General features: G+C 45.8%; 2 protein-coding genes across 29 annotated transcripts; one reads left to right on the top strand and one right to left on the bottom strand.

Moving 5' to 3' along the window:
* Positions 1-1,265: 1,265 nt before the first annotated feature.
* Positions 1,266-20,023, bottom strand: WDR45B (WD repeat domain 45B). Of its 9 annotated transcripts, XM_086857226.1 has the most exons (12): positions 19,323-19,429; positions 18,586-18,646; positions 16,891-16,984; positions 11,089-11,163; positions 9,346-9,447; positions 8,612-8,699; positions 7,988-8,082; positions 6,446-6,636; positions 4,566-4,651; positions 3,730-3,831; positions 3,086-3,207; positions 1,266-2,759 (listed from the first exon to the last, which is right to left on the bottom strand). In XM_086857226.1, the coding sequence occupies exons 4-12, from the start codon at positions 11,144-11,146 to the stop codon at positions 2,653-2,655; spliced, it is 951 nt and encodes a 316-aa protein (XP_086713352.1). In that variant the 5' UTR covers positions 11,147-11,163; positions 16,891-16,984; positions 18,586-18,646; positions 19,323-19,429; the 3' UTR covers positions 1,266-2,652. The 9 variants fall into 9 exon arrangements, with proteins under 9 accessions (XP_086713352.1, XP_086713353.1, XP_086713349.1 ...); XM_086857227.1 differs by lacking the exons at positions 18,586-18,646; positions 19,323-19,429 and adding an exon at positions 19,877-20,023; XM_086857223.1 differs by lacking the exons at positions 18,586-18,646; positions 19,323-19,429 and adding an exon at positions 19,877-19,987 and having other exon boundaries at positions 16,523-16,984.
* FN3K (fructosamine 3 kinase) lies at positions 15,903-27,636 on the top strand. 20 transcript variants are annotated; one of them, XM_086857247.1, is made up of 9 exons: positions 18,931-19,180; positions 19,246-19,339; positions 19,932-20,114; positions 21,095-21,246; positions 22,516-22,607; positions 23,460-23,542; positions 24,692-24,814; positions 25,579-25,921; positions 27,011-27,636. In XM_086857247.1, exons 3-8 carry the CDS (start codon positions 19,968-19,970, stop codon positions 25,915-25,917), a joined length of 936 nt encoding a protein of 311 aa, XP_086713373.1. In that variant the 5' UTR covers positions 18,931-19,180; positions 19,246-19,339; positions 19,932-19,967; the 3' UTR covers positions 25,918-25,921; positions 27,011-27,636. The 20 variants fall into 20 exon arrangements, with proteins under 20 accessions (XP_086713365.1, XP_086713362.1, XP_023794274.1 ...); XM_086857246.1 differs by having other exon boundaries at positions 18,997-19,180; positions 19,935-20,114; XM_086857239.1 differs by lacking the exons at positions 18,931-19,180; positions 19,246-19,339 and adding an exon at positions 15,903-17,597 and having other exon boundaries at positions 19,887-20,114.

Here is a 27,636-nt window from a genome sequence, read left to right as displayed (position 1 = left end):
CACTGATTAATCTTGTATTTTCTCCTTCATCGTGACTACCTAAAGGTTCTGAAAGCAATCCTCGTATTCCACGGTTTCTGCTGGCAGGTACCTGGAATTACTGTAGAATTTAGTGCACTGACTCATTAGTTTTCCTGTCAGGATTCTGAACTGTGACACAGGTACTGTGGAGAGAAATGGCAAAATGGGGAGAGGAGGCGTTGAGTTACTTTCTAATACAAAAGAAACTGCTAATCCATCCCTGTACCTAAAGAGCAGATGCTGGTGGGAATACGTTGTGCTCCAGGAACAGTCGTGTTTCACACTTGCTGTGCGAACTCTCTGCTCTCCTGGTGGCTGGGGGTGACCCAGTGGCTGTGTGCTACCACCAGTCCATCAGTGCCAGGTACAGGGCCCACAGTCCTCAAAGCATCATTCCTTTTCCCAAAAAGTGACTGACTGAACACCATTCCATTTGATTGTAGAGCTGTGCAAACGCTGGGTAAGTTCATCCACGGGAGGCAGTGCCGCAGTGAGCCACAGTGAAGCACTGGCAGAGCAAGCTGGAGCCAGCTGGGAGGATTCAGTCCCATGCTGGATTTGATCACTGGGAACAGCTGTACCTAAATCACATCCATTTGCAGGTAGCACAAGAAATCTGAGGTGTATAGGGCATTTCCAGGGTCAGTACAGCACTACTGCCTGCACAGGTGTGGTATTGTCATTCCTGCTGCCACCCTGGAGCAGAGGTTTAGTAGAAGAGTTTTAAATCTTCCCCAGAAATGTGTTTGTAGTCTCTTGTCAGCTCTAGGATAACTGGGACAGGAGGGCAGGGGGCTGGAACAGCAGCAGCTGAGGCTCAGCAGAGCTGTTGGAGCAGGTGCAGGGGCTGGATGGGGGAGTTCAGCAGTCCCTGGTACTGGGATCAGGACCTCCCACTGCACAGTGAGAGGGATTCCCATCACCCTTGGGGAGCCACCTCCAGCACATCCTTCTCCAGGAGATGACAGTCCCAGTCCTGCTGGTCCAGCTCTTCCAGGCTGAGGAGCCTCAGCCCAGCAGAGGGGGAATGGTGAGGTAAGTGCTGAACAAGAACTGGTTTTCCCTGGGAAGTTGGACTTGTTTTGGGACAGACAACAAGGTGCGTGTCCCAGGCAGTGGCTCACATGCTCCTGTCCCCTCTTGACACAGCGAGTTCAGCTCCTGTCCTTCACCAGCCACCACTATTGACTCACATGTTTATTCCCCCAGCCTGGAGCAATGGAAACCATGGCTGTGACCATCAGTGAATACAGCAAAGTTAGTCACTTTTATTTAAAAGAAATAACATATTACAAATAAGTGTGCAAAACAATTCCTGTGGTTAAATACGCATAAAAGCAACATGCAACCTTGACATCAACATGATAAGTTAGTCCTTAGTAGGTTACATGACACTAAAAGGGACTTGTCAACGTTAGAGAGTTTGCAGCTGAAGTCACAGAGTGTCAGGGCTGAAGCATCTGTGAAATTAGCTTTCAGTAGAGCAAGACCTCCCTGCCCCAGTGTTTAGTGCCACAGATGCCAAACTTGGGGCTATCTCAGGTTCTGGGTTAGGAGCTTGTGCCTTAGGTCAGCAGTAACAGGATAACAATTTTTGGGGAAGAGTGTACAAGTCAGTGGGTTCAGTCTAACCTACCTGTCCCTGGGCCAGCAGCAATAGTATGCGACAGCTCAAAGGAAAAAAAAAAAAAAAAAGACAAGTTTGCAAGTTTAAAGCCATTTCAGACATGGAACTTCCTGCCACCTTGTTCAGTTCTTGTGCTGGACATGGACATGGCCTCTCCAGCCTCTCACTTGTAGCAGTTTGGCAGTAGTTTGGCAGCAGTTTCACAGCTGTCACACCAGTACCGGCTGTTGGATTACAGAAGGAATCAGCTCTACAACAACAGGAGCCCTGGGTGCTTGTTGTGCTCACACAGGAGAGAGCAGTTGGGTCAGCACTTGCCCAAAGGTGCCTCCAGCTGCTTCACGGAGTTTGGCACCTTGGACAAGTGATGCTGATCCCTCACCTGAAGCAGCACTGGCAGGGCCACACCACCACCACCACCCAGCCCTGGGCACCAGTTCAGAGGACAAGCAGGACTTGATCTACAGCTGTCCCTTGCTCTGTACTTGTCACCTTCTCTGTTCCCTCAGCTGTGCCAGGGGAAGGGGGAAGCAGGACTCCTGCTGGAGAAAGCAGGATCTGAAGTGTTCCCCTGCTCTCAGCCATGCAGTGGAAGAAAGCAATGCCTAAAATCTTCTGGTTTCACATCCCTTTTCCTAAGGCCAGCTGAAGGTGTGGACAGCCCCCGCAGAGCTCTACCTGTGGCAGGCACTCTTGTTGGAGCTACAGTCATGTCACAGTTTAGACTAAAGAGAAACCCAATAGGCACAAGCTTGTTGAAAGCCACATCTTAAAAACTTGAGTTGGTGACAGTAACCCAAAGAGATTTTAATGATGAATACTTGCAGAAATGAGAACAAACATATGTAGTCCACTACTTCAGAGCTGCTTGTGATCATGTTGAGCCAGGCTTCTCCATGAGCTCTCCTGAACTTCTGGATCAGTACTGGACACTCAGATCCTGTCCCTCAAAGGCGTGGGGTGGTTGAGGCGGTGCTTTGAGCCGTGCACTCCCCTCCCCTCAGTCAAAGCTTGTCGTCCGTCATTTCTAGGAACTGAGCGTACACATCCCTTGAGCATTCCCCTTTTTGGTTGAATAAGAACTTGTAGTAGCTGCCATCTGCACATATTGCTGCAACACAAACAAGCAGGGTCAGGGGGGCTGTGCCAGAGGTGCCTTCCTTTTCTCCAGCTCCAGGGTAAGCTGCTCTTCAGACACACAGAGGTGCTCTGGGGGGACCCCTGGGCTGCCAGCCCTGCCAGCCCTGCGCTGTGCCAGCCCTGTGCTGTGCCAGCCCTGTGCTGTGCCAGCCTCCCTCCCTGGGTAGTGAGAGCAGCCAGAGCTCTTGGATGACAGGGACACTCAGCCCTGTCTCAGTAGAGCATTTCCCTTCTCCAAGCCAGCACAGTTCAAGCCTGGTTCTGCAGCCAGAACCTGAAGCCACCTCCATCACTCACCTATGACAGCATTTGGCTCTGTTCCAAAGGCACAAATGCACGGAGAGCCTGAGGGAACCTGGAATTTGGAAAAACTCCATTTGGAACTGAAGTATTTGGGGAGAAAGGTGGCAGAGGCCAAACTGAAAGAAAAAAACACAAAAAGGCATTTAACAGGTTGGTATGGCATTGACTAGGGTGGGTTCAGAGCTGCTGGAGTGATTGAACAAGGTGCAGGGTTCACATGATTTTTTACTGGCTTTTTATTATCTCACCTGATACTTTAAGTCAGTATCAGATAACCTGAGTAATTCCCATTCTCAGGAATGGAGACACTATAACTACCTTGCTGGCTTTGAGTGGCTGCAAAAACTAACAGAAGGATTGATTTTTAGTAGAGGAAAGTGTCCACAATGTATGTTCATCCTAAGGTCCATTAAAACCTACACTGACCCTCTACTGAAATGCTACAGCCCCACAAAGGACAGCAGGAACTGGGCAATTTCCAGAGAGTCTGAAATCTGCAGCTTCACGCCAGCCCAGCAGATAGACTTTTCCACTTTCAGCAGTGTAGAGATTTTGCTACTGAGTGACATGGTCAGAGTTTTAAATGCAATTCAAAGCTCAAGGACCCCTCCAGGGCTTCAGAACAGCTTCATCCCTACCTTGACTGCTTATTTCTTTTTGGGTCTTCTGCAGCAAAAATGTGGACTGTGCCGTGGTCACTGGAGACGCAGATGAGGGAAGCATCCTGGTTGAAGTTAATACTGCAGAGAACACAGACAGCTGCAGGATTTCTCCTGGGACAGACCCACAGGCCTGGCACAGACAGTTCTGCTGCTGCAGGTGTGCCAGCCCAGCAGGCAGGGTGGTAACAGCTGCTCAGGAGGAGCTGGGGCTGCCCCAAGCCAGGGCTGCTTTGGGATGAACAGGCAGCACTCAGAACAGAGCCTGCAGTGGCAGCAGCTGCAGCTCTGACAGGGACACCACTGCTGTGGGTCACTCTGACCCTGCTGGAAGGAAATGCAGAGCTCTGCTCTGAGGAGTGGGCAGAACGTGCAATTGCTACCCCACAGTGGGGCTCAGCACAGGAACAGGAGTGTTCTTGGGGAGCGGGCAGAGGGTTTCCCTGCTCCTGGGACAGTCACACCTCTGCCCTGGGTGCTCCTCTGCACAGCAGGATGTGGGGATAAAGCTCCCCTTGCCCCCAGGCTCGCCCCAGCCCCCCTGAGCAGTGTTCAAGTGCATCAGGGCACTCCCAGGGTGTCAGTGGGAAATTCCCACATGGTCTGAGCAGTCAGGGCCTGGCAACAGCCACAGCTCTGTCCCTGGTCCTGTAGCCTGTGCCAGGCTTCACAGAGCTCCCAGCTCCTGCCTTCCCCCACCCAGCAGCGAGCCCAGAGGGAGATGCAGAGGCCCAGGGCAGCTGGGGTACCACAGCCACCCTGTGCTGGCTGAGGGGCTCAGCACAGCCAGGCCCACAGGCAGCAGCTGAACGTACCAGTATATATTGGCTGCTTGCGATCCTCGACGCAGCTCCTGGATTAAATGCCCTGATGAAGTATCAAATATTCTTATGAGGGTCCCCTTGGAAAGGAATCAAGCATTGTATTAGGAAAGGCAGAAGATTGTCTTTACATCTGTGAATGCATCCTAAAATTTTGTTTGACCAGCATACCTCTGCACACACTGCTGGGGTTTTTTTGGTAGATTTACAAACCTCTCTTAATTTTGAGGAAGAACACTGGTTTCCCCACACAGCATCACCACAATGTTATATGCCTTGGGGTACAATCTTGCCACTCAGTGACTCAGGAAGTCTCTTTTAGTCCAGTTCTAAGCCCTGGCCCCGATTTGCAGACACTGGCCGATGCAGAGTGTGCCCAGGATCTGTGAGTCACTCCTGCCATGCTCCCCTCAGTACTATTGCCCTTTTCATTGCTACTGTGCAAGTCTTTCCACTAAGTATAATCATGCTGCGGCTGGTCTTGTCTTAAAATTGGCTCAGTCAACGTAACCTAGAAGAATCAGTTACCACACACTCATGATCTGTATTGATACAAATCTGAGCACTGCCCAGCCAGGTGATAGAACACTGCACTGGGAAACTGTCCTTCAGCTGGAGGAAACCCAGCCTGGCAGCAGAGCTGCAGAATGAGCCAGTTCTCAAAGTGATGAGCAAACCAGTGGTGCTTTCCTCTGATGAAGACTGGGTGTACATTGGGCTGTGCATCACCACCTGCAGCTCCTGTTACACACCTGGTTAACAGAGGCAGCTCTCCAGTCACACACCAGGAAGTAACAACCCAGCAGAGAAAGACTTGGTAAACTCAGTTTAGTTTTGATTTAAGAGACAGGCTTGAGTTGTTTGCTAACTGTGCTCAGACTCCTAGTTCAGTTGCAAAATAAAAGCTGCTTGAACTTCTTCTCTATGCAAAACAAGGAATGTTTAATACAAATGCAGCAGATAATGGCTCTATTTAGCAATGCAGTTGGCAGCTTTTAGAACTCTGCTTAGAAGACATGCAGTCAATTAAGCTTAAGAGAGACTCAGGATACATTTTCTTTTTTTAAACTGTCTGAGTGACAGGCTGGGCAGTACAAACTAGGTGAAACAGAGACAGAATTCATTTGGCTCGTCCTTAAAAAACTTCAGCTGAGTGGTAGAAGGCAGCAAAAGCTGTGCTTGCCTCAGGGAGACGGGTCCATCTGCCTGACACTCCCTGGGGAGACGAATGCCCTGGCAGCTCTCTCTGGTTCCCAGGGAGAAGGCAGCTCTGTCACATTTGCCTCTCTCTGCCTCAGCCCAGCACAAGGGATCTGCACTGCACCCTAACTTCATGTTCTTGTCATGGTCTTGTCTCTTCAGCCCCGTGTAACACGTGGCCACACGCTCCCTTTCTGTGTGAGGGGGGCACCTGTCCTGCTCTCTAACAGGGGCTAAGCCAGAGCAGAACAGAGCCTACCAGTACAACTGAATTATTTGCAAGTATTTCTTTAGCCAGTGGATTTGGAGTGAATTTAAGCAGAAAATAATAAAGGTGAAAGAATACAAATAAGGTTCCCCCCCCACCATGTTTTTTTTAAATTAACGGTATCTGTTGAAAAAGACATCAAAGACATGAACTACTTGGGCCAAGTTGTGTTCAAGTGTCACTGAAGAATCACTGCTATAGCCAGCTAAAACAAATACTACCTCAGGCACAGCCTTTGGCTGTCGGCTGTTTGGGCATCCCAGAGGAGCAGGGAAGATAAAGAAACACTGAGAGCGCGCAGTTCAGTGGCAGATTTTCCCTGTTTCCTCCAAAGGATGTGACTTGCTGTTTTATCTCACTACACTAGAACACACAGTAAGTCAGAGGCAGGGGACATCATTCTTACTTTTTCTGATGCTGTTGCAATTCTTGTTCCCTGCAGGTTTAAAGCGATACAGCTCAAGACTCCTTCGTGAGCTGGGATGTCCACAGGAGGCTTCTCTGTGTTAGCCAGGTCCACAATCTGCACGTGCCCAGTGTGTGTTCCAGGAAATGCAAGAAGAGAATTATTACTATTTGGACAAAGGACACAGAGACCTGAAAGACAAAAAAAAAAAAAAAAAAAAAAAAAAAGGAATAATTGGATCATTTCCATAACCTAATTAAATTTTCAAATATAAGTTTCTAAAATATTGATAATTTCAGAATAAGGAAACAGTCATGGAGTAAATCACAATCCCATTTTAATGGCTAGTGCCATTACATTAATTGCTAGTCCCAAAACATCATCTGTACATGAGTGCAGAGCACAGTTAAGCAGAGGAGTAGTGTAATTTTAATTTGCTCTCATCACTTTATTTCAATGCAATCCAGCAGTGGTTATCCAAAATCTGGGTGGTTTTTCAGATCAGCCCAGTCAGTCCATAAACATCAAAGCCATTTTAAGAAGTTGTTAAAACGTCTCCTTAGCAGCTCAGAAAGGGTAAGAGTTTATCAGAGACATCTGAGCTTCTGCTCCATCAGTGAAACTATTATTAATTTATGTTTGAACTTGGTTCTTACAGCACTGGCACTTTTTTCTTTATAATGTTTTGTGGCCCATTGAGGTGAATCACACCAATCCCAGGTGTTCTGCTGATGCCAAAGTGAATTCCTGAAACCTCAGCACAAGAAAAAAGCTCCTCCTCCTGCATCCCCTGCCTGTAAGTCAGCCAGGCTGCTGGAGCTGTATCCAGGCTGGGATTCCATGACAGCAATTCCATGTTTGCTCCAGGCAGGCATGAAAACCCTCAGAGATGAGGATGCCAATCCTGTATAATCTGGTGGAGAAAACACCCTCCTGACACAGAAGCTGATCCTCTCCACCAATCAAGCTCTGCCTGCACCCGTTGTTCCACATGCAGCTCTGTCAAGAAGTGTTTGCTCCACCCTTCCTGACACCTCTCCAAGCCACTGCCAGCCCTGCAGAGCCCTTCCCCAGCTCCTTCTGCCATCACTGAATGAGCCTGAGCCCCTCCCCTTGGTTCAACAGCAGCCACAGCTAGTTAAAAAGAACACTGTCAGTTTGCTCATTAGGCCCTTTTTAACAGGAGAGAAGAGTTTACTCAACACCTCCAGCTCTATTAGGAAAGAGAAATGATGCACTTTACTGTAGTTCGTGTTTATAATTAACCTTCCAGTAAAAACACAGGTTCTTTACAGAAGAAAGTGTACAGCTCTTATAGAAATCACATCTATAACATGGGCACAGGAAACAGCTTTTCTGGGCCAAGTATTTATAAATTCTAATAACCATTCTGCAAACACAGAAGCATCTCCAAAGGACACGACTGCAGTGCAGTAAATGTTTAATGACTTCTAAAGAACTGACAGAGGCAGCTGAAGATAAATGGCATGTCAAGAACACACTAAACTTGCTTCCATTCCCCAGCCCACACGTACAACTAACCTTTAGGGTTGTAGCAGGTTTCAAAGACGTGCAGCTGGTGGGGATTGTGTGTGAATGTGAAAACTTTAATCATGGAGTCCAAGACAACCACAATTCTGAAACAGAGCAGAAGTTCCTGTGACTCGGGGAGGGTAAAACAGGGATGCAAACATTCACTCAGACCTGCAAAGCCTTTCAGCTGATTTAACAGACATGTTCTTCCTGCCCTCCCTAGCAAGAGACTCCCAGCCTTGCAGCAGCCTCACAATAATAAACCTGCTAAGCACTTTTATCCAGCCCCTCCACCCACGCATACACAGACTCCAGCTGTTCACAGCTGCTCTTGCTCCAGGAATCTGCTGGAATTTTCTTCACACTCCTCCATACCTAGAAAACCAGCAGGAGCCACAGGAGATTATTTCCCTATATTAGGGGAAATAAAGACCAGGAAGTCTTGCAGGCTTTTCACCAAGGTTTCACATAGCAGTAAACTTAAACTGTGGCCTGTTTACACCTAATACTCTGGCTCCAAAGCCTGTTTCACCTGCAATTGCTGGTGTTACAACTGGATCTTTTAACAAGCAGCTGGAAATGAGGAGGAGCACAAAGCCAAGCTGGGTTTCTGGACCCCTCTGCTGTACCTACCTGTCTCTTCGAAGCTTCACTGCTTTGACTTCTGTGGAAAACTCTATCTCAATGACAGTCTTCTTCTTCAGGTCATCCCAGATCATGACTAGAACAGTGTAGAGATTGCATGAGACCATCAAGGGATATTCAAAAACATATTCAACACCATTCAACATATTCCACAGCGCCCTTATAACAACTTACAGCTCCCCAGCAGTCTCATCAAAAGGTTCATCCAATGGTTAAGCAGCTCAGACAGGCATCCTGCTAACCAGAAGGCATTGAGCCACGAGGTATCAACTACATATCAACCCCCTAATTCACACTATAACTTGTGCAGGCAGGAGCTGGTCAACTGCAACCAGAAAAACTGACAAAAAACTGAAGATATATTTCTCTAAAAAAAAGCAGGTTTTTTGTTTGCTCCGAGGGTTATGAAAGAACTAATGCAGCAGTTGAATAGAGTAGTACATTTTCCTACAAAGCTTGCCAGGCAGGGGAGCTTCCTGCTCCTTGCAGAGTTCACCATGAGAAGGTCAGCAGGCCTGGAGAGCAGTCCCTGCAGGTAGCAGCCTGTTAGCACTGCACCAGCAGTGCTGCAACTCACTGCACCACAGTGACTTAAACCTGCTGCAGCATCCCCTTCTCCCGACCTTCAGGACATCAGCTCATGGCCCTGGGAGTGGGAGTTCTCTGGGCAGTGTCACACAGGGGCAAGGCAGGCCTTTGCAAGGCTCGCCCCTCAAGCTCACCTTTGTTGGGTGGGTACTTCGGTTTTTTTCCTCCACCTACAAGTGCTAAATAGTTGCAACGAAACAACATTTCGACATGGCCGACACCACCTTCTAGAAACTCTGCAAGACAAATATTTTATTTCAAAGTGTCAGAACCAGTTAAATTGCCATCTCATTTTCACCACTGTTATAAGAAAAGCTCGTGTTATCTCAGGCACCCGAGAAGAAGAACATCTTCCTATCCTGGCTGCCTTTAAAAAACAGTGGATTCCTTGAAAGTTCTTCATACAGGAGCAGTAAAGCCCTGGATTTCATACAAGCCCCTGGGGTTTCTTCAACAATAGTTTTGAGTGCTGTGTTTCCTTCCTGGATAGTTGTGCTTGAACACTGCTCCCTTCTGCACCAGATCCTCCTCTTGACTCCATTAAAGCAATTAAAGCAGGACAGCACATTCTGCTATGAAGAGGTGTAAATGTGTTCTGAATCTGTGTTAGAGCACTGAATCACTGCTTGGATGGGAATTTCTTGGAACTCTTGGATGTAAGACAGAGAAGCTGGGGTTGCAACAAGATTTGGTTTCATACTGGGTTACAGAGAAAATCAAATGGACAAGCTCCAGCTGGGAGTGTCTTGGGCAGGTTTAAACCTACACAAACAGTGAACAGGATCTCTGTGTACTTATGCAGGCAGTTCAGTGATCGCTCTCAGAATCCACAGGGAAGAGACAACCTGACTCATAAACTTTTCACCACAGGAGTCCTGGAAGACACAGTCCTGCCATCCAGAGCTACTGGCAGGGAGAGTTTTGACAAGGAACTCCAAAGGACTTCACGCTGAATCCTGACTCTGTGAGCACACTGCCACAAGTGACAGTCCCAAGGCATGCTGCTTATGGAAGAATTTACTGTTAAGAGCAGAAAACAGTTTGTCAGCTTTGGCCATGTGAACAGTGACTAAAATCCTTACAGCGGTAGCAAGTGAAAGTGTGCCTGATTTAGTAGGAATTGCTAGTTTATGTACATTTTTTCTCTTATTAAACTCCTTTTCTCACCACAGGCTGAAAGTGCTGGGAAACCTGTGTAGCAGCTCACTTCCTATATTTAGGGTTAGAATGACATGGCTCAGTTTCAGTTTCCCATATTTTGACTCAGTTTTGTTTGTTCTCTGATAAAAAGCTCCTCTGTTAACACAGCTCATCTACTGACTTCTGTTAAGACACAGGAGTAGCTTTACCACATTAAGATCCTCCCAAATTTTAAAAGCATACATAGAAGGTAAGATTTAGAGCATTAGAGTTCTGAGCTCTCAGTGCTCTTGCAGACAATACCCTTGAGTATGAGAAATGTAACACTGAGATCTCTGGGAAAAAGCCTGGAGCCTCACTGCCACACAGGATCATCCAGATCAGCACACAAGAACAGAACTTCTGATGGCTGCAGGGAGCAACTCCTGCTCACAAATACCCAGGAAACACCTCTCCTACTCAGGCTACAAACTTTAGCAACAGCCAACACAACTCTGCCAGCAGCTGAGACAAATTCCTCATCAGCCAATTGTGCAAATTGACAGCATGGAGACTTTTGACCAGGCAATGGCATGAGAGAGAGTTCCTGTGGGATCAGTGAGAGCTGCCTTTCCTGAGGCTTTATTCAAAGCCTTCCAGGGATGGAAAAGTGAAAGCAGAGCAAGACTCAGTCAGGAAAAATGAGATGGCTGACCTTCCAACACAGAGCAGCATGGTGTAGTAAGTAAGTGTTTTACCTTGTTTCTCTTTTTCTTTGAGTGGATCTGCATTATAAACTCGGAATCCATTTTCCATTCCACATGCAAAGCATCCTGTGGTAAAAAGCACATATATATACACACATATAGTAATTACCAGATACACTCAAGAAGGAAGCAAGAGCTGGAGGGTTAGGAAAGCATTACTCAACGACTGCATGGTTACAGTCAAGCTGAAGAGCATTCACAGGCTCTGTTAGAGATGGCAAGAGAAAATCTCCCAGAGAAGTTGTTCTCTACACTGGCCTCATGGAAATATCTTGGCATTGGTTTTAGGCAGGTAAGAAAACAACAGAAGGAAAGGAAACCAATTCCCAACCCACATGGATCCTATGCCATGCACTAGAGTGCAGGAAAACAGCATTTTAATGTTTATGGTCCAACCAGTTATGAAGTGAGCTCCTTTCTTCATAGATCCAAATTCACCTCATGATTATGACCCTGCTGTGGATGTTTCTGGAGCACAGTGCTCATCAAACAGCTTTTTCACATGTGCTAACGAGAGCTGACTGCTGTACAATGCCAATAATTATATGCCAGTGGTTGAAGTCTAACCCAGGACATAAGCACAAGACCGATTAAAACTCTCTGGAAAATAATTGTAGTTACTTTTTCATACAAAAGTATGCACGAGTTTCTTTAGTGGAATCCATTAAACTGCCTGTCCCTTGTCCTGATCCTTGCCCTGCTAACAGGTGAACACATGCACTGGTACAAAGAAATGCCACTGAAGTGAAGTCAGAGCAATGACAAGTCCCCAAGAAGCTGCTGTCACTGGCAGCACCTGATGGCAGTTGGTTGCTCACAATTTGTGTGTACTGTACCAAAAATCCTGTTAAAGATATCTTAGGTACTAGAACGTAAGTTCCACTCACTCTGGTTCTATTCTTATGTACTGCAATGATTTGAACCCCTCAAATAAAAGCACAGGAGCTCTGTCTAAACACAACTCTTCCCCAAACTTGGTACTCCAACAATCACAGTGTGTGGGGGAAGAAAACGAAACACAAAAACCTACACCCTTAACCCGAAAGCCTCCCAGGTACAACTTCACCCTGTCTGAGATACTGCAACAAATTAAGTGCACAAAGTTCTTGTTTACATACATAAACACACAAAGTGGCTAATGTGAATTTTAAAGCAGGATCAGCAACCATATTGCAACAGGCTTTGATATGAAGCCTGTTCATTTCTCTCCTCCTCTCTCAGTGTTGGCTTGCTCTGGCAGGGTCCGTAAGTGTGAGCTGCTGTGACCTCCCAGCACTGGGACAGCATTGCTGGGACAGCCAGGGAGCAAACTGCAATGGAAACCTTCCCCTCCACATAAAGCACTGCTGGACAGGGTGAGAACTGATCTGTTCCTCACAGCTGAGACATACAATTATTTTACAGCAACAGTTTTCTAATCCTATATTGTATTTCCAGGAAAATCAAAGGGAAGGGATACTGAAGCTGTTCTGTAGTAAGAAAGTGCTGTCAGGTTTGAGCTGTGCTGATCCCAGCAGCTCCTAACAATCCAAATGGAGCATTCCTGATGCAATCAAACACACACTTTACACTTCCTGCAGTGCCACTACAGCTTTTTGCAGGACCAACCCCATGAGTAAGACGTGGGCTGCTTTAATGCCTTGGGAATATCCACATTTTTAACTGAAGACAACACACCAGAACGTGGGGATGTGAGTAATGATGAAATTCCTCATGTGGTCGAACACTACCCACAGAGATATGAAGCTCTCAGGCACAGCAACCCCTGAGTCAAACAAGGGAAAAATACCTACAGGAAGATTCCTGTTCCTCCTTCAATTCCAGGTTACAGGAGCAGCTTTGAAGCTTGGTGATTCCCATCTGATTTCTGTTACCAGTGGAATTACAGATTTGATGGCTACAGCTTGTAAGCCCCGCCATTTGAGAGCTGGAAGGGGCTGACAGAGGAAGGAACACTTCCTTAGGTTCACTTCCTTCCACAAGAATTGCAACTCTCTTTTCAAGAAGGGAAAGATGACCTGAAAAGCCACTGACAAAAGATAAATATGTTTTTTTTAAAAAATATAATTATTACACAGTTATTGCCCTGACCCACAGTTATGCTTGTTCCTACAGTAAAAGTGGTTTTTTTCCACCAGTGCCAGTGAGGCCAGAGTGAGTTTTGTTCCTCCAAATCTGCAGAAAAAGGGTTAAATTAATGACCAGCCTAGAAGATGCCACAGGCTGAAGGGGGTACATTGGCACAGAGAAACCTGCAGGCTCTAAGGCCTGTGGTCCTGCAGTGACAGTAGTGCAGTCCAGGGAAGTGACAATGTCCAGCATAGTTTCCTTGGCACCATAAATGCTGGGTAAAGCCAAGAGCACAGGACCCTGTGGACATTGTGGGGTCCTACAAAGCATTCCAGCCCACTGGAGAAGAGTAAATATATTAAGTCAAGTGTTTCCACACCAAAACAAACCCACACTTCAGTTTTCAAACCAGCTTTAGGCTGTAACAGTGACAAAAGAGAAACTTGTCAGCAATTTACAGGTATGACCATTCACTATGATGTTTTGTCTCTTCATTTCTGAAAAGCACTTTAGTGTCTTTCCCAAAGCATTAGGAAAGGATCTGAAATCAGGAGCTCATAGCCTCAAAATTAAGAAGATAGAATATTCTGATTTCAAACAACTGACAGCTTCCATTTCTTTGTGTTACATTGTTTCTTTGTTTTTTAATTTAAAGCCTAGAAGTAGCAAAAGCACCTGATATAAAACCAGCATCACTCAAGTCAGAGAGAGGGAGGCCCATGGCAGAACAACCAAGGCTGCTTTATCACTTCCCAGTCAAGAAGATTCAGCCCCAGAGAGAGTTCCATGATTCCTCCTGTTCTCCCATCCTTGTGGGATCGACCAATCTTAAATTACTAAGAAATTAGGTTATTGTAACAGTACATGCAGACACCCACACTTGTGAGCTTCAGCACTCCAGTGACTCACGTTCTATTCCCAGCAGAAGGAAGAAGGAAGCAGGGAGCTTTCCCTCCTCTCTGCTCTCCTTCGGGTGGCCAACGTCACCTGCCCTTCAGCACTTTACAAGAGCCCTAAACTCGTAAAAGGTCACTGTGTTACCTGCAGTGCAGTGTCATCATTCCTAACAGGAACAGCTCCAGGAACTGCCAAACAGAAGCCAATTGTGTTTTTTCTTCATGTTTTTTGTCACTCAACTGCCTGGCCAGGTGAGGTCAGATGGGACATGAATACTGCCAGATTCCCAAGACAAATTCCTTAAGGTGCTTTGGATGTGATATTATTCAGATAAGGGGTTTATCTTGCACTTACTGCTACAGAACTTTCCAATAAACAAGTTTTACACTAAAATGATGATCTAAAGGCATTTTTCACTAAAAGAGAAACTCTTCTTCTTACACAGCTCTACAAGCCAAATCTCTGAGTCAATATCACTCAATATCACTGCTCCATTACAGACCTTGCAGATCTGAAATTAAGCTCATCCTCAGAATTTTTTTTCCATTTCTGTTGCAGAAGCAAGATGAAAATAAGTACAGAGCTGCAGAGAAACAAACTATTCTATTCTTTTTAAGTCTATGAGATAGCAGGAAGAGAGCTGCCAAGATGCTCACACCTCATTACCTGCTTCATGTGCTATTGCCAAGATGCCATCAAAGGCATTTGACTAAAATCAACAGAATAATTCGTGTTTACACACAATTTCAACAGCGTCAGCAACAGGTACATGAGCTGCTGTCTACAACAACAGAGGCTGCAAGAGTGCCTTAAGCAAGAATATTATTTGTTAAGGCAAAAGGATGTTACAAAATGATGAGTTTCTACTCCTTATTCCAGAAAAATGACACTTACTCATGAGACTGGTGCTATTTTTGTCTTGCCAAAGCAGGATGAGGCATATGCACCCCATTTCTGGAGCAGGCCTTCCCCTCTAACAAAGGGAAAAGAAAAGCCAAGGATGCACAAGGGGCTGTTGTATCAGTGATTGACTGCCAGTGTGATTAGTAGTGTGAGCCACAATTTTTACAATACAAACCAGGTAAAAAGAAAGAAAAAAAGCAGTTACACCACTCATTTTTAATGTGGAGTACTTACGCTGAGAAAGAGCTGAACTGTGGGCAGTTCCCAGAAAAGCCCCTGAAGCACAGGTTTTGAGGAGGCTTTGAGGAGCCTGACGGAGCCACACAGGTGGCTTTGAGCAGCCAAGTGCAGCAAGCCCCAGCAAGCCTGGCCCTGCTCCTTCTCCTCTCCCCAACCCACCCACCCATTCAACTCTCCGAAGCGCTGGGCGCACACACAGCCACACCAGTGCTAAAACAACGGGAGAACCACTAAATCCTCCCGCTGCCAGCGGCCTTCGTGGCTCCTTCCAGCAGTTGCAGCCGCCACTCCTCGGGCATCCCCCAAGGCAGCAGCAGCCTGCAGTGACGGGTCGGGAGCCGCGGCAGCCCCAGGCCCGGCCCCGGCTCTGCACCGCCGCCCCTCCGCGGCACCACCCGGCTCCCCGGGCCCGCAGCCTCACCGTGGTCCTGGTTGAAGCCGGCGTAGAGCAGCCCGTTGCCGTGCGGGTTGGCCGGGAGCAGGTTCATGGCTCCGGTTCGGCCCCTTCGCCCCCGCCCCTCACACCATGGCGGCGCCCGCCCGCCTCAGCCCCGCTGTGGGAGCCCGAACCGAGCCGGACCGGACCGAGCCGAGCCCGCCCGAGTCGGGCCAGGTGCAGCGAGACCGCCGAAGCCGAGCCGAGCCGGACCGAGCCCGGCCGGGCCAAGCTGAGCCGAGCCCTCCCGAGCCGGGCTGAGCGGAACCGAGTCCGACCGAGTCCCGCCGGGCCGAGGCGGACAGGCCGGCGGCTGCTTCCGGCCCTGCCAGGCACCGCTGCCGAGCGCAGAGCCCATACTCGGCGGGAGGAGCGCCGAGTAGTCGAGCGCCGCGGGAATGGCGGCGAGAGCGCCGGGGATGGACCGGGAGTGAGCGGGAGTGACCGCCGGGAGTGACCGGGACGAACCGGGACTGACCGCCGGGCCGGAGAGGAGGATGGGTGGCTCGAGCCCCTCTCAGCTCCAAAGAACTATTTGGTAAAAGCTTTCACATCAAACTAATAAAAACACAGGAGTTGAGGGTGGAACACTCTAAAACAGGATTTCCCTGACTTGACAAAACCCCAAACCAAACCAACCCCCAAAGCCAGCCACCAACACCACAAATACGTCTTGAAAATGTGGAAGTTCTCGGGATCCAAGGCCCTGAGCACCCTAACTGGACTTATAAAGTAATTTTACTTCAAGCAGGATGATGGACCCGACAGCCTGGTGAGGCCCCTTCCAACCCGGATTATTCCATGACTGTGATGAGCTGGAGCCCAGACTGTGTGTGCTCACACCACCAGCATCATTCCCCATCCCCTCTGTGCGTTCACCTCCTTTCCCGTGCTCGCTGTGTGCCTTCCGCTGATGTCGCATCTCGGATTTGTGACCGGTTCTGTTGGGAGGTGACCTCAGCTTTTCAGTGCACAACAGCTGAGTTCAGCCCCGGAGCTCTGCACAGACCGGCTGCTATAGTATTCTTCGGGTACTCATAGATATAGAGAGAATAGTCACATTACATCCTTCCGAGATTTTGTTTCCTCAGGCAGCCAAGGGACTGGGTAATGTGAAATAACAAGCCCTTCTTTACTTTTTTAAAAAGCTTCTCCTGCCCAGCGAGGGCCCCAGGCTTTACTTAATCCTTGTGGGATTGTTGCAGGTGTTCCCAGGAGTGAGAAGTGCTGCTCCAGCCTCTCCTTACCTTTCGTTTATCGTGGCTGCCAGGAGGAACAGACCTCTGGCCTTGGGGACGGACACACATCCGCAGAAATGCTCTCTGCAGCCAGGCATTCCTCCTGCAAGAAAGGAACCAGTGGTGATTGAGCAGGCTAAGGGTATAATTTGGGAGACATAAGCCAGCGTAGCCGTGTTGTATGGGACAGAACTGTTCATCCTGCACCCGGCCGCTGCAGAGCACTGCTGAAATCTGGGTGTCTCCAGTTCAGTTTAACCTCTCGGAGCTGCCGGCAGTCGTGTCCGTGTCTGTGTCCGTGTCCGGCCGCAGTGGAGGTGCAGTTTCAACACCCCGACAGCTCTCCCAGCACACGCGGCCCCGCTGGCAGAGCCTGCTCATCACCCGGGGACAGAAACCACGGGAATTCCATTCCTCGCACGGGGTTTTGCTGGTTGAGCTTTTGCTGTGAGAACACTTGTTCTGACGGCACTTTTCTTTAAGCTGATAGTTCCAGGTCCCCGCACCACTCTGGCATTTTACTGGCTGGAATTTTCACACAGAGGATGTCAGTGCTGATCCAGGAGGAGCATCACAGACTCTTGGTGGTATCTCACAGCAGTGGAGACACTGATAGGAAACTGGGATGAAGCTGCACCAAAGGATTGTTATTACTGAGGAGTCACGCAATCCCTTCACACATGAAAAATGGCTTGAGTTATTATTCCACGTTTCAGGTAACAATTTTGCAGATAGATGGATATTGTATCAGAGGCCTTAAAGGCTGAGTTCACATTCCTGGTATCTAATTCAGGTATATTGTTCTTCAAATTCTTCTAAAGGAAGATAAAGCCACCCCTCCTCAGTTAAAGAAACCATTTCTAAAGAATCTGAAGAAAGGATTTTCCAGAAACATTCGATTTATTTATTTTTGCAATATTTTTCTTCAAGTTGTGTTTCCTTTACCACAGTGTCAGTGGCATTTTTTTCCTAGAACTTTCTCATAAAGTAGTATGAAATTTAATTTATACTTACAGAAAAGTATTTAACCTACAAATTAATTTACCAAACTATTAAAAAACATACAAAAACCTTTTTTCAAATTAATTACATACACCAATGAGACAAGACCTTGTTTTGCATGTGCATGATAATTATAGGTCCATTATTAGCTTAGTGAAGTTTGTCCTTAAAAGTTACTGAGAGAGCTTCACAAGGAATCCAAATGCACAATTGTAGCACTACAGAATTTGTTGCACTATTGGTAGAATTTAACAATGATAAATACATTGTTAAGTATATTTAATACATTTTATTGTATTGAACACATTTTAATTGTGCTCAGTTGTGTTTAATATATATTCATTGTGTTTAATGCATTTTAAGTACCTCTGCCTGAATATGCAGACCCATGACTCATTTTTTTATGATTAATCGTTTGCAAAAAAGACAAAATTTTATTTTACTTTTAAGTCATTGTCCAGATTTCATGGAATTAAGAATGAAATCTAATGGTATTTACCCCCTGTATAAAACCTCACAAAATAGTGAAATCAGTGGTGTTGTGAACACCAGAAACTAAAACGTAGTATGAAAATCCAGCAGCAGAATGTTATGTCCTGTCTGTGGCATTGGATGTGTCATTCATCCCAAAGCACCATTTCTGTGGTGAGCAAGCTCTAAAATAAGACTTCACGCTCTCATTTTTGTCAGTGTGGTACATACATGGAGTGTGCGCTGCCATTGAACAGGAATCCGTGTGTTCGGGTCTGGAGGGCCACGGGCGCTTGTGTGGAGCGGGGAACAGTGTCAGACTCCCTTCACACTGGGAAAAGTCCCTCATAACACCGGGAACAGCCTCTCTTCGCATCGGGAACGGCATCGCCTCACACAGGGAACATAACATGTTCCCATAACAGCGGAACAGTCCCCAGTAACACAGGGAATTCCCTTCACCTCCACCGGGAGCAGCCTTCCATCCCGGCGGGAACGGCATCCCCTCACAGCGGGAACACCTGTTCCCATAACAGCGGGAACTGTCCCCTATCACTGCAGGACCAGCTCCCCCTCACATCGGGAACAGCCTCCCATCACTGCAGGAACAAGCCCCCCTCACACCGGGAACAGCTATCCCTCACACCGGGAGCAGCCCCCCTCACACAGGGAGCAGCCGCCCTCACACCGGGAGCAGCTATCCCTCACACCGGGAACAGCTATCCCTCACACCGGGACCAGCCCCCCTCACACCGGGAGCAGTCTCCCCTCACACCGGGACCAGCCCCCCTCACACCGGGAGCAGTCTCCCCTCACACCGGGACCAGCCCCCCTCACACCGGGAACAGCCCCCCTCACACCGGGAGCAGTCTCCCCTCACACCGGGAACAGCGTTCCATCACTGCCGGAATTGTTCCTTCACACCGGGAGCAGCCTCCCCTCACAGCGGGACCCGGGGTGCCGCTCACCCGCGCCGTGCCCGCAGGTCCCGTCCCGCAGCCCGGCCGGGATCTCCCCGTTCCCCAGGGCACTGTCCTGCACCGGCAGGAATTTCCGCGGGGGATCGTGAGCTCCAGCCGAGCTCCCCGCCTGGCTCATCCTCCTCCCCGCACCCCATCCGGCCGATTAGCGGATTTAATCACATCCTTTTGGGCTGAAGCTGTTGATTTCACACCAAATACCCCCGGTACAGCGCCCGTGGCCATTCTTGGAGCTGCCTTCAGCTTCCCTCTAGTGGATTGGCCTAAAACGGGATCCGCAGGCGATCCCGGAGCTTTAAAGCGGCTCTAAACTACAAATACCAGCAGCTCCAGCACCGCTAAGAGGCCCCAGGACCCACCTCTCCTAGAATTAATCTCTCCAGTTTATTCTAGCAAATATTTATAAATAGTTTTATTTTACATGTATAGCTATAAAAACCTACGACAAGCAAAGTATTTTGAAACATTCTCTCTGGCTGAGCTATTTTTAGAACTGCTTTTCTTTTTCTTTTTTTTTTTCTGTGGTGGGTGGCCCTTCCTACCTCATCGCAGAGTGACAGTGGCAGAAGGACCCAGACCTTTAATCCTGTTTCGCAGCAGGTTTAGCAGAGGAGCGGCTGCAGCAGCCTGGAAATGACCATGGAGAAGATCCTGAAGGCAGAGCTGAACACCAACCTCCTGAAGGCAGTGGGGAGCTCTGGAGGAGGATGCATCAGCCAAGGCCAAACGTATGAGACAGACAGAGGACGGGTATTTGTGAAAATCAACCACAAACCTCAGGTCAATGCCAGCAAATCTTATGATTGCATAGAGATAGCTTTTTATTTCAAAAGCAGCTGATCGTTAATAATAAATAATTATTCCAGTTCTCAGTATTCTTTTTTAAGCTGTGTCTATTTTATATCCAGAATTAATGTTGCAGGTTTGGTTAGTGTGAAATGCAGTGTAATGCAATGTGATAACCCTCAACAGCAGGAATGAACTGTAATTCCTGTAAAAAGGAGCCCAAGCACAAAGCTGTTATTGTGGTATTTGGAGTCTGGAAAAGCCCAGAACTGATTTTGCATTCACTGCATTCCTTTTCATGTTCCAGTTGGGAGGATCGATAATGGGAGGGCACAAACAGGGACCAGTGCTAAAACTCACGTATTGTTTTTAAAGCTACAGAAGTTTCTAACATCCCCACTGCTTTTTGCATTTCTAAAAGAAACTCTTGGAGCTTCTCAAGCTAAACTCTTGACTTTTCTATTACTCAATGAATACTCAATTGCTTTTTCTAACATCACAGTGCATCAGAAATTTGCTTTATCAATATCAAAATTCATCCTGTGAAGAACAGCACCTTTGCTTCAAAGATGCAGAGCGCATTCTGAATATTTGTGCTGTCGTCTCCATCCAGTGGCCTGTGGGGGAAAAAAAAAAAACAATTTAAGGGTTCAATGTTTACCTCATTTAGCAGTGGCCACATTATCCTCAGAGGTGCTGTTGCATCCAGGTAGCTTGGGGTCTTTATAAGAAGCTGGAAATCAGGGTAAAATGTGACATATCCTACAACCCTGGAATGAATTTAGAAAAAAAAAAAAAAAAGAAGTTAGGGTTAAGGCCCTTAAGTCTTCCTCTGTGGAAGCTGCCTTGCTGCAGCTTTCTCCTTTTATCAAGAGGAATTAACTCCTTGCCACTTTGTCAAAAGTCTGTTTTTTCCAGAGTACTCCTTGTAGACATCTATGGTTTAGCCCAAGAATATCCTTGTTCCTTGACAGGCTAGAAAAATGTTTGAAGGGGAAATGGCAAGTTTGGAAGCGATTCAGAAAACCAAGATTGTGAGAGTGCCTCAGCCCATCAAGGTGATTGACCTGCCTGGAGGAGGAGCCATGTTTGCCATGGAGTACCTAAAGATGAAGCACCTCAACAAGTACGTGAATGCATCTCTTTTTACTATGTTTTGGGGCTTTATTTTTTTTAATGTCTTACAGTCAGCCAGGAAACTTCATGAGCAGAATCACTTTATTCTCTCAGAGACAAGACCTTCTCTCTGTTGAGATCTGTGCTTCTCTGTGTACATATTAAAATATATAAATATATGTATGTATGTATCTATATATGTGTGTACACACTCCTTGTCCATATTTTGCTTTTCCTGCACTAGAAGTGGCTGTCACTACTCATTTGTGTGCTGCTGCATGTGTGCTGAGATGCTGCTGCAGTGAATGTAATCACAGCTGAATTTGGCTCATCGTTCTCTCATGAGATTTTTCAATGGAGTTTTTTTTTTTCCCAGCCCAACAGGTTTCTTTAACCATACACGCTTCTTAGGTCTTTGAAACCTCTGCTTCTCTAAGTAGAATCTTCCAGCATGATTTAAGCCATGATTAAGATGACATGAATTTGCATTTCATCTGTCAGCCAACCTGAACGTGGAATTCAGGAGTTGTGTGTTGCTGAAAACAGATTTTCAGAAACACTGCTGTGTTCCAGGCCTCCCTATGGGAACAGTGTCATGACTATGGCTCTTCTGGCAGCTGCTTGTCCAGCCCATCTATTTTATTTGGGACAGTAATGGCAATTCCACAGCCTCTACAAACAGTTTATTCTAATCCAGCTCACCATTCCTAGAAAGGATTTTCCAATGTCTAACCTTAGTCCTTCTGGTTGCAATTTTAAATCAATCATTTTCCTCCATTCTGGGCATGGAAAAAAAAAAATTAGTTTCCATCCTTGAAACTCTTTTTAAGATACCTGTGGAATATTTAATTGGTTTTTAGTTGTCTGCCTTCAGCATTAGGCAGCCTTGATTCTAGAAACCTATGGCTTCTTTTCAGACTCTTTCAACTGCTGTTCAGCTGATTTGGGAGGGTAAAGCCCAACAGGAGATACCATGTTCTGTTCTCTGCTGATAGTGGGGCTGATAAGGAGGAGCACAGATCCTCCTGCCCTTTCTGCCCTTGTTTATACCACCTTGTGTTCTCTTTACCTTTCTTGCAAGAGCATTTACTGTGTTTGTTGTATTATCTGTGTCTTCAGAGCTGTTATCAAGTCATTTGATCCCTGTTAGGTGCTTGTGAAATTGATTAAGGTTCTATGTTTGCCAAAAATACCCTTGGTCATATTTAATTGAGGGGTTTTTCCCCTGTAATATTTGTTCACTTGTTTCAGTTTCATTTTGGTTTATTTGATCCTACAGATACTCTTCAAAGCTGGGAGAGCAGATAGCAGAGCTTCATCTTTACAACCAGAAACTTGGAGAGAAGCTGAGGACTGAGGGAAGCACAATTGGTAAAGCATTGATGTAATGTACTAAACCAAAAAAGAAGCAATTCCTGTGGCTGTGGTACAGCATGACTTTCAACTTTCCTAAGTCAAACTGACAATTTGGGCTCTTCTTCAGTGTCACTGAAACCGTTCAGCCTCATTCACTCTCACTCTTTTAAAATGTTCTTGAGCTTACAGGAATCCCATTTTTTGCATGCTGTTGGTTTAGATAATTAACTGATTACAGAATATTTTCCCTTAGTAAATGAAGAATTAAGCTCCCCTTTCATGATGTTGGGGTTGGCATTTCTTAACTCAAATAAGTAGCAAAATATTTAAAAATTGCTGCTCCTCAAAGTGAATTAAAGCATAAATGAAAAAAGAATCAGCTACATAAAGAATTATTTTTTTGAGTTGTTACTATTAAAATCAGAAGTGCCAGTATGTTTCTGTGTTGTTCCCATGACTTCAGAGGTGGACTGGGTCTGACTCTTAGTGGTGGACAAATTATCAATTATTTTTGAGTGAAGGCCAAATTCCTGGCATGTCCCAGATAATCTCTGAATCAAACTCAAGCCACATTTAATGGCAGCATGTCCAAGTTCCAGAACAGCAGATTGTGACTCTGTATTTGGGCTCCTTTCCTGAATGTCTAACTCCTTCATCCAAACCAAACTCAATGACTGACTGACTGTGCCTCCATTTCCATTCAGCATCTTCAAGTCAAAAAGATTTCTTGCCACCTTCAGAAAGGGTTGTGACCATGAAATAGGTGTAACTTATTGCCTAAAGTTATTTTTTCTGCCTTAAGTTCTCTGTTTGCAAACTTTACCATGTAAAGATCTCAAATCCCCCAATATTTATTTCGTTCTACAGGAAAAGGAGCCGGTCACTCTGAGGCTCAGTTTGTGGATCAGTTTGGATTCCACACAGCCACTTGCTGTGGTTATATCCCACAGGTATGGTCTGTTCCACAGCTGTGAAAGCCAACAGGCATTTGGAAAGGTCTGTAAACTCCTCATACCTGAGCTTGCTCCATTTTTCTGCAGCATTCTGACCACAACTTTGCTTTCTCCGTTCTATCTCTGTTCCTTGGTACTGTGGCCATGGCATGTGGCCAGCAGACACAGTGGATTGAGTGAGAATTTGGAATGGTGGTGCTTCTTTAGCTTGGTGATACTTAAAAAAAACAGTGTACCTTCACATTCCATGCCTTAGTTTTATTAACCCCTACTATATGGATCACTCCACTGCTTTTGGAGAGCCTCATCATGTAATGTCTCATGACACATTGGAAAGGGCTCTTGGAGATAATTCCACTATTTTCTGGCTCTCACATATCTGGATTTCATTCTATGACTCAACTGAATGAACCTCCAATATCTCAAACCCTTTGCTAAGTACAACTTTTCACCAAATTAGAGACGTGTTACTGTGCACCTGATTTGTTCTGAGCCTAAGAGAATTGCAGACTGTCAGTGGCAGATCTGTTCCCAAGAGAAAATTTATTGGGAGATCTTGCACTCAAGGACAACATTTGTAAACCATCTTGCTTTCTCAAAACAGTTCTGCATAACTGTAGATAGTGTGTTTTTCTCTTGTCACACCAATGGTACAAGAGGTGATGTTCCCTTACCCAATCATGTTCATCCTGTAGTGTTAGACCCTATAAAAGCTAAAAAGTTCAGAGAGTAAAAGCCCCTTTTCCTAGCAACTCGTAGTGTGTGCTGTGAACCTACATTGATGCTTCATGTCCAACAGTGACATGTTGCCCAGTAAAAATGAATGAATACTTCTGCATTTCCAGAAAGATTTGAAACTTGACATTGAACAACTGAAATGATCTCACCAGAAACTCTCCCTCTAAAATACATTAAAAGATGAGAATGAATGAAAATAGCCAGAACCACAACTTATATAAAGAGACCCCCACCAAAGTGTGGAGAAGAGCAGCACTCCCAAAGCAAATGATGTTGCTGTGCATTGGTGACAATGACAATGTCCAGGGCATTTTGTCAGCACTGAATGTTTTAACTGGATCTCTATTATTAGCACTGAGTGCACATATGTTAAAATTGAGTGTGGCAAACTTGTGTTGGATTTTCCAGGTGAATGAGTGGCAGAGTGACTGGCCATCCTTCTTTATCCGTCACCGACTCCAGGCTCAGCTGGATTTGATTGAAAAGGATTATGGAGACAGAGAAGCCAGAGAACTCTGGTCACAGCTAAAAGTATGAACCATGTCTTAAATCTATTTTCTAGAATTTCAGAAAATGTGTATCAGTGGGATTGTAAAGGTGTCTTATAAGGGATTTTCCCAGCTTGGAATGAAGAGCAGGGTCTAGATGACCTTTGCAGTGGGTCCAGCAACACTGTTAGCTGAACAGAATTCCTGTTGCTCTGTCAGTTTTTATAGATGGGGGGGAAAAACCCTGTAATTCAGCATTAACGTTTATTTCTGAGCATTGAGCTAATAAAAATAGTAATGTGGTAAATCCTAAGAGCTTGGTGTTATGAAGTGGGTGAAATTCTGCTGCCTGGACAGGTTTGTGTTTTATCTGGCCCAGGCTTACAGCTGGTTTTAGGCCATGTTCCATGCAGCAGACAGGGAACACTAGGGATGTTCCCCCTCTCTTCTGTTCATTTGTCCAGATGCTTACTGCAGTTCTTTTTGCCATTGAAACTTCTTAGTTTAAACCAAATAATTTTATATTTCTCATGACAGCCAACAGTATCCATGTCTAGAAACAATATATCAGTACCAGCTGTTGATACTAGACTGTGAATTAAATGCTTTGCTGAGCTCTGTCAAGAGAAGTCCAGAACATTTATCACTGGCTTCTTGTTGTTGCCATCAATGTCCAAAGCAGTCCATGAGGGCTGAACACAGGCAGCATGTGGCCAGCTCAGGCTCTAATATGCTACAGTACTTTATTTTATTTATTATTTTCTTCAAAACTCTTTAAGTGTTATATGTCTGTTTGTGCTTTTTCAGCCAAAGATTCCTGAAATGTTCTGTGATGTAGAAATTGTTCCTGCTCTCCTGCATGGGGACCTGTGGGCAGGGAATGTGGCTGAGGACGACTCCGGGCCGATTATATTTGACCCTGCCTCCTTCTATGGCCATTCAGAATTTGAACTGGCCATCGCTGGAATGTTTGGGGGGTTCAGCAGCTCTTTTTTCTCTGCCTATCACAGTAAAATACCCAAAGCTCCAGGATTTGAGAAACGAAACAAGTTGTATCAGCTCTTTAACTACATAAACCATTGGAACCATTTTGGGACAGGGTACAGGGGCTCTACCCTAAACATGATGAAGAAACTTCTGAAGTAACCAGGTACATTTGGGAAATTCTGTCACAGTCCCTTAGGAATGAGCAGCCCCTGCTCATCCCAAGTACCACAAACTTGGAATTGATGGTAAAAGACCTGATATGGAGAAGGTTTAATGCACTTTTGAGCCTCACTAACTAAGAGCAATTGTGTAATCTTTAACTTTGGCACTAGCTTCCCTGCACAGATTCCTCCCTGCTGAAGGAAAGGGCTGCACTGTTTGTCATGGTTCCACTGGCTTGGAAAGCAGCACAACAGTCAGCCTCCCCTTGCTCTCTCACCTTGTAGCTGCTGTGCTCCTGCTGTTGTTCCACAGCAGCATCTTCCCAGTCCTGCTGCTGCTCCACCAGCAATTTGCTACAGAGAGCTGCAGTTGTGGCACAGTGGTGCTGGAAGTAATAACAAGTTCTTATGTCTGCCCTTGTTAGTTCTGGCTTAGTTTTCTGTCTGTTCCCAGCCCTTTTCCCATGGTCTTCTGTTTCCCTTTCCTTTCATTTTGCATGTCAAGTGTCCTAATCCAAAATTTCAGTCAGATTCTGTGAATCTGGAAACATTCTCTTTTTAATTTAATGAGCAGACAAGGCCCTTTAGCTGCATTTGGCAACCATATGTAATTAATAATATTGCTAATATTTATTTTAATTGAACGTAATTTACTCACATTCAGTTTTCTCTTGATACAAGAACTGAAATTCCAGTGGTATTTTCTATAAGGATGTCTAATTCCTTGGTAATTATAATAATAATTATAATCATTCCTGTACAGTCAGAAGTAGGTTGTTACCACTCAAAGCTGATAATAGCATTTCATCATTTTAGTGTGATATTTTAGTGTGTTGTACTACAATAGTAACATATTTGAATAGCATTGTAAAAAGACGGCAAAGTGTGGGAGGGAGGCTCTGTGGTTGGGTGAGAAGCAGCACCTGTGGCTGCTGGGTTGGTTGGTGCTTGACATTGATTTTCAATTTTAGGAAATGAGTGCAGTGGGCAAAGCTGGTCTGTTGTGCCATCACTGGGTTATGGAAGGAATAGTGTCAAATCTGATACATTTGTAAGGGGTTTTATTGTTCCTTACTGCTTTATTTTTACAGTAAACACAGGCAGTGGGAATTTGAGGAGAAAAGTGTTCAGCAAGACAATGGTGTGCAATCTGAGCTATAGGACATCAGTGACTCTGGGGGGATTTTAATGGAAGAAAGTGGCAAAGAGAATAAAAGTAAGTGCAGTCCCACAAATATGAATTAGAAGGTTGGGGTAAGAATGATCTGAGTTCAGGCTTCAGATGGTTGGTATGATTAAAACTAAAATATTCTGTTCAAAAGTGCTCAAATATGTTTAGGCTTTTTTCAGTTTTAATGGTTGTGCTATAAAGATTTAATGAAGTTTAAAATTTGATGTTGTAATTGGTTTAAAACAATTGCACTTTGCTCTCTGTAAATATGATACAAATAGTGAAAAACTTTTACTTCTTTTGAATCGGGGAATCTGTCAAAGTTGGTTATAAAACTTAACAGAACTGAAACAATGGAGAAGTGGAACAGTAGGGTTAGAACATAGTTGGGATTGTAGCTGATGGCTGGAAAATCTGAGGAAAGAGCAAAGTGCATGTGCACTTTTTGCTGTTTATGAATGTGAACAAACTGACCTGTAGCACACTGGGGAGTACTTGTGAACTCAAACTTGTTCTCAAATAAAACACTCGCCTTGCAGAAACCCA

This window comes from Cyanistes caeruleus, chromosome 19 (assembly GCF_971803275.1).
Source record: "Cyanistes caeruleus chromosome 19, bCyaCae1.hap1.1, whole genome shotgun sequence".
Taxonomy (NCBI): Eukaryota; Metazoa; Chordata; class Aves; order Passeriformes; family Paridae; genus Cyanistes; species Cyanistes caeruleus.
The sequence above is the reverse complement of the archived record's forward strand: the minus strand, read 5'-3'. Positions and strand labels throughout refer to the sequence as shown.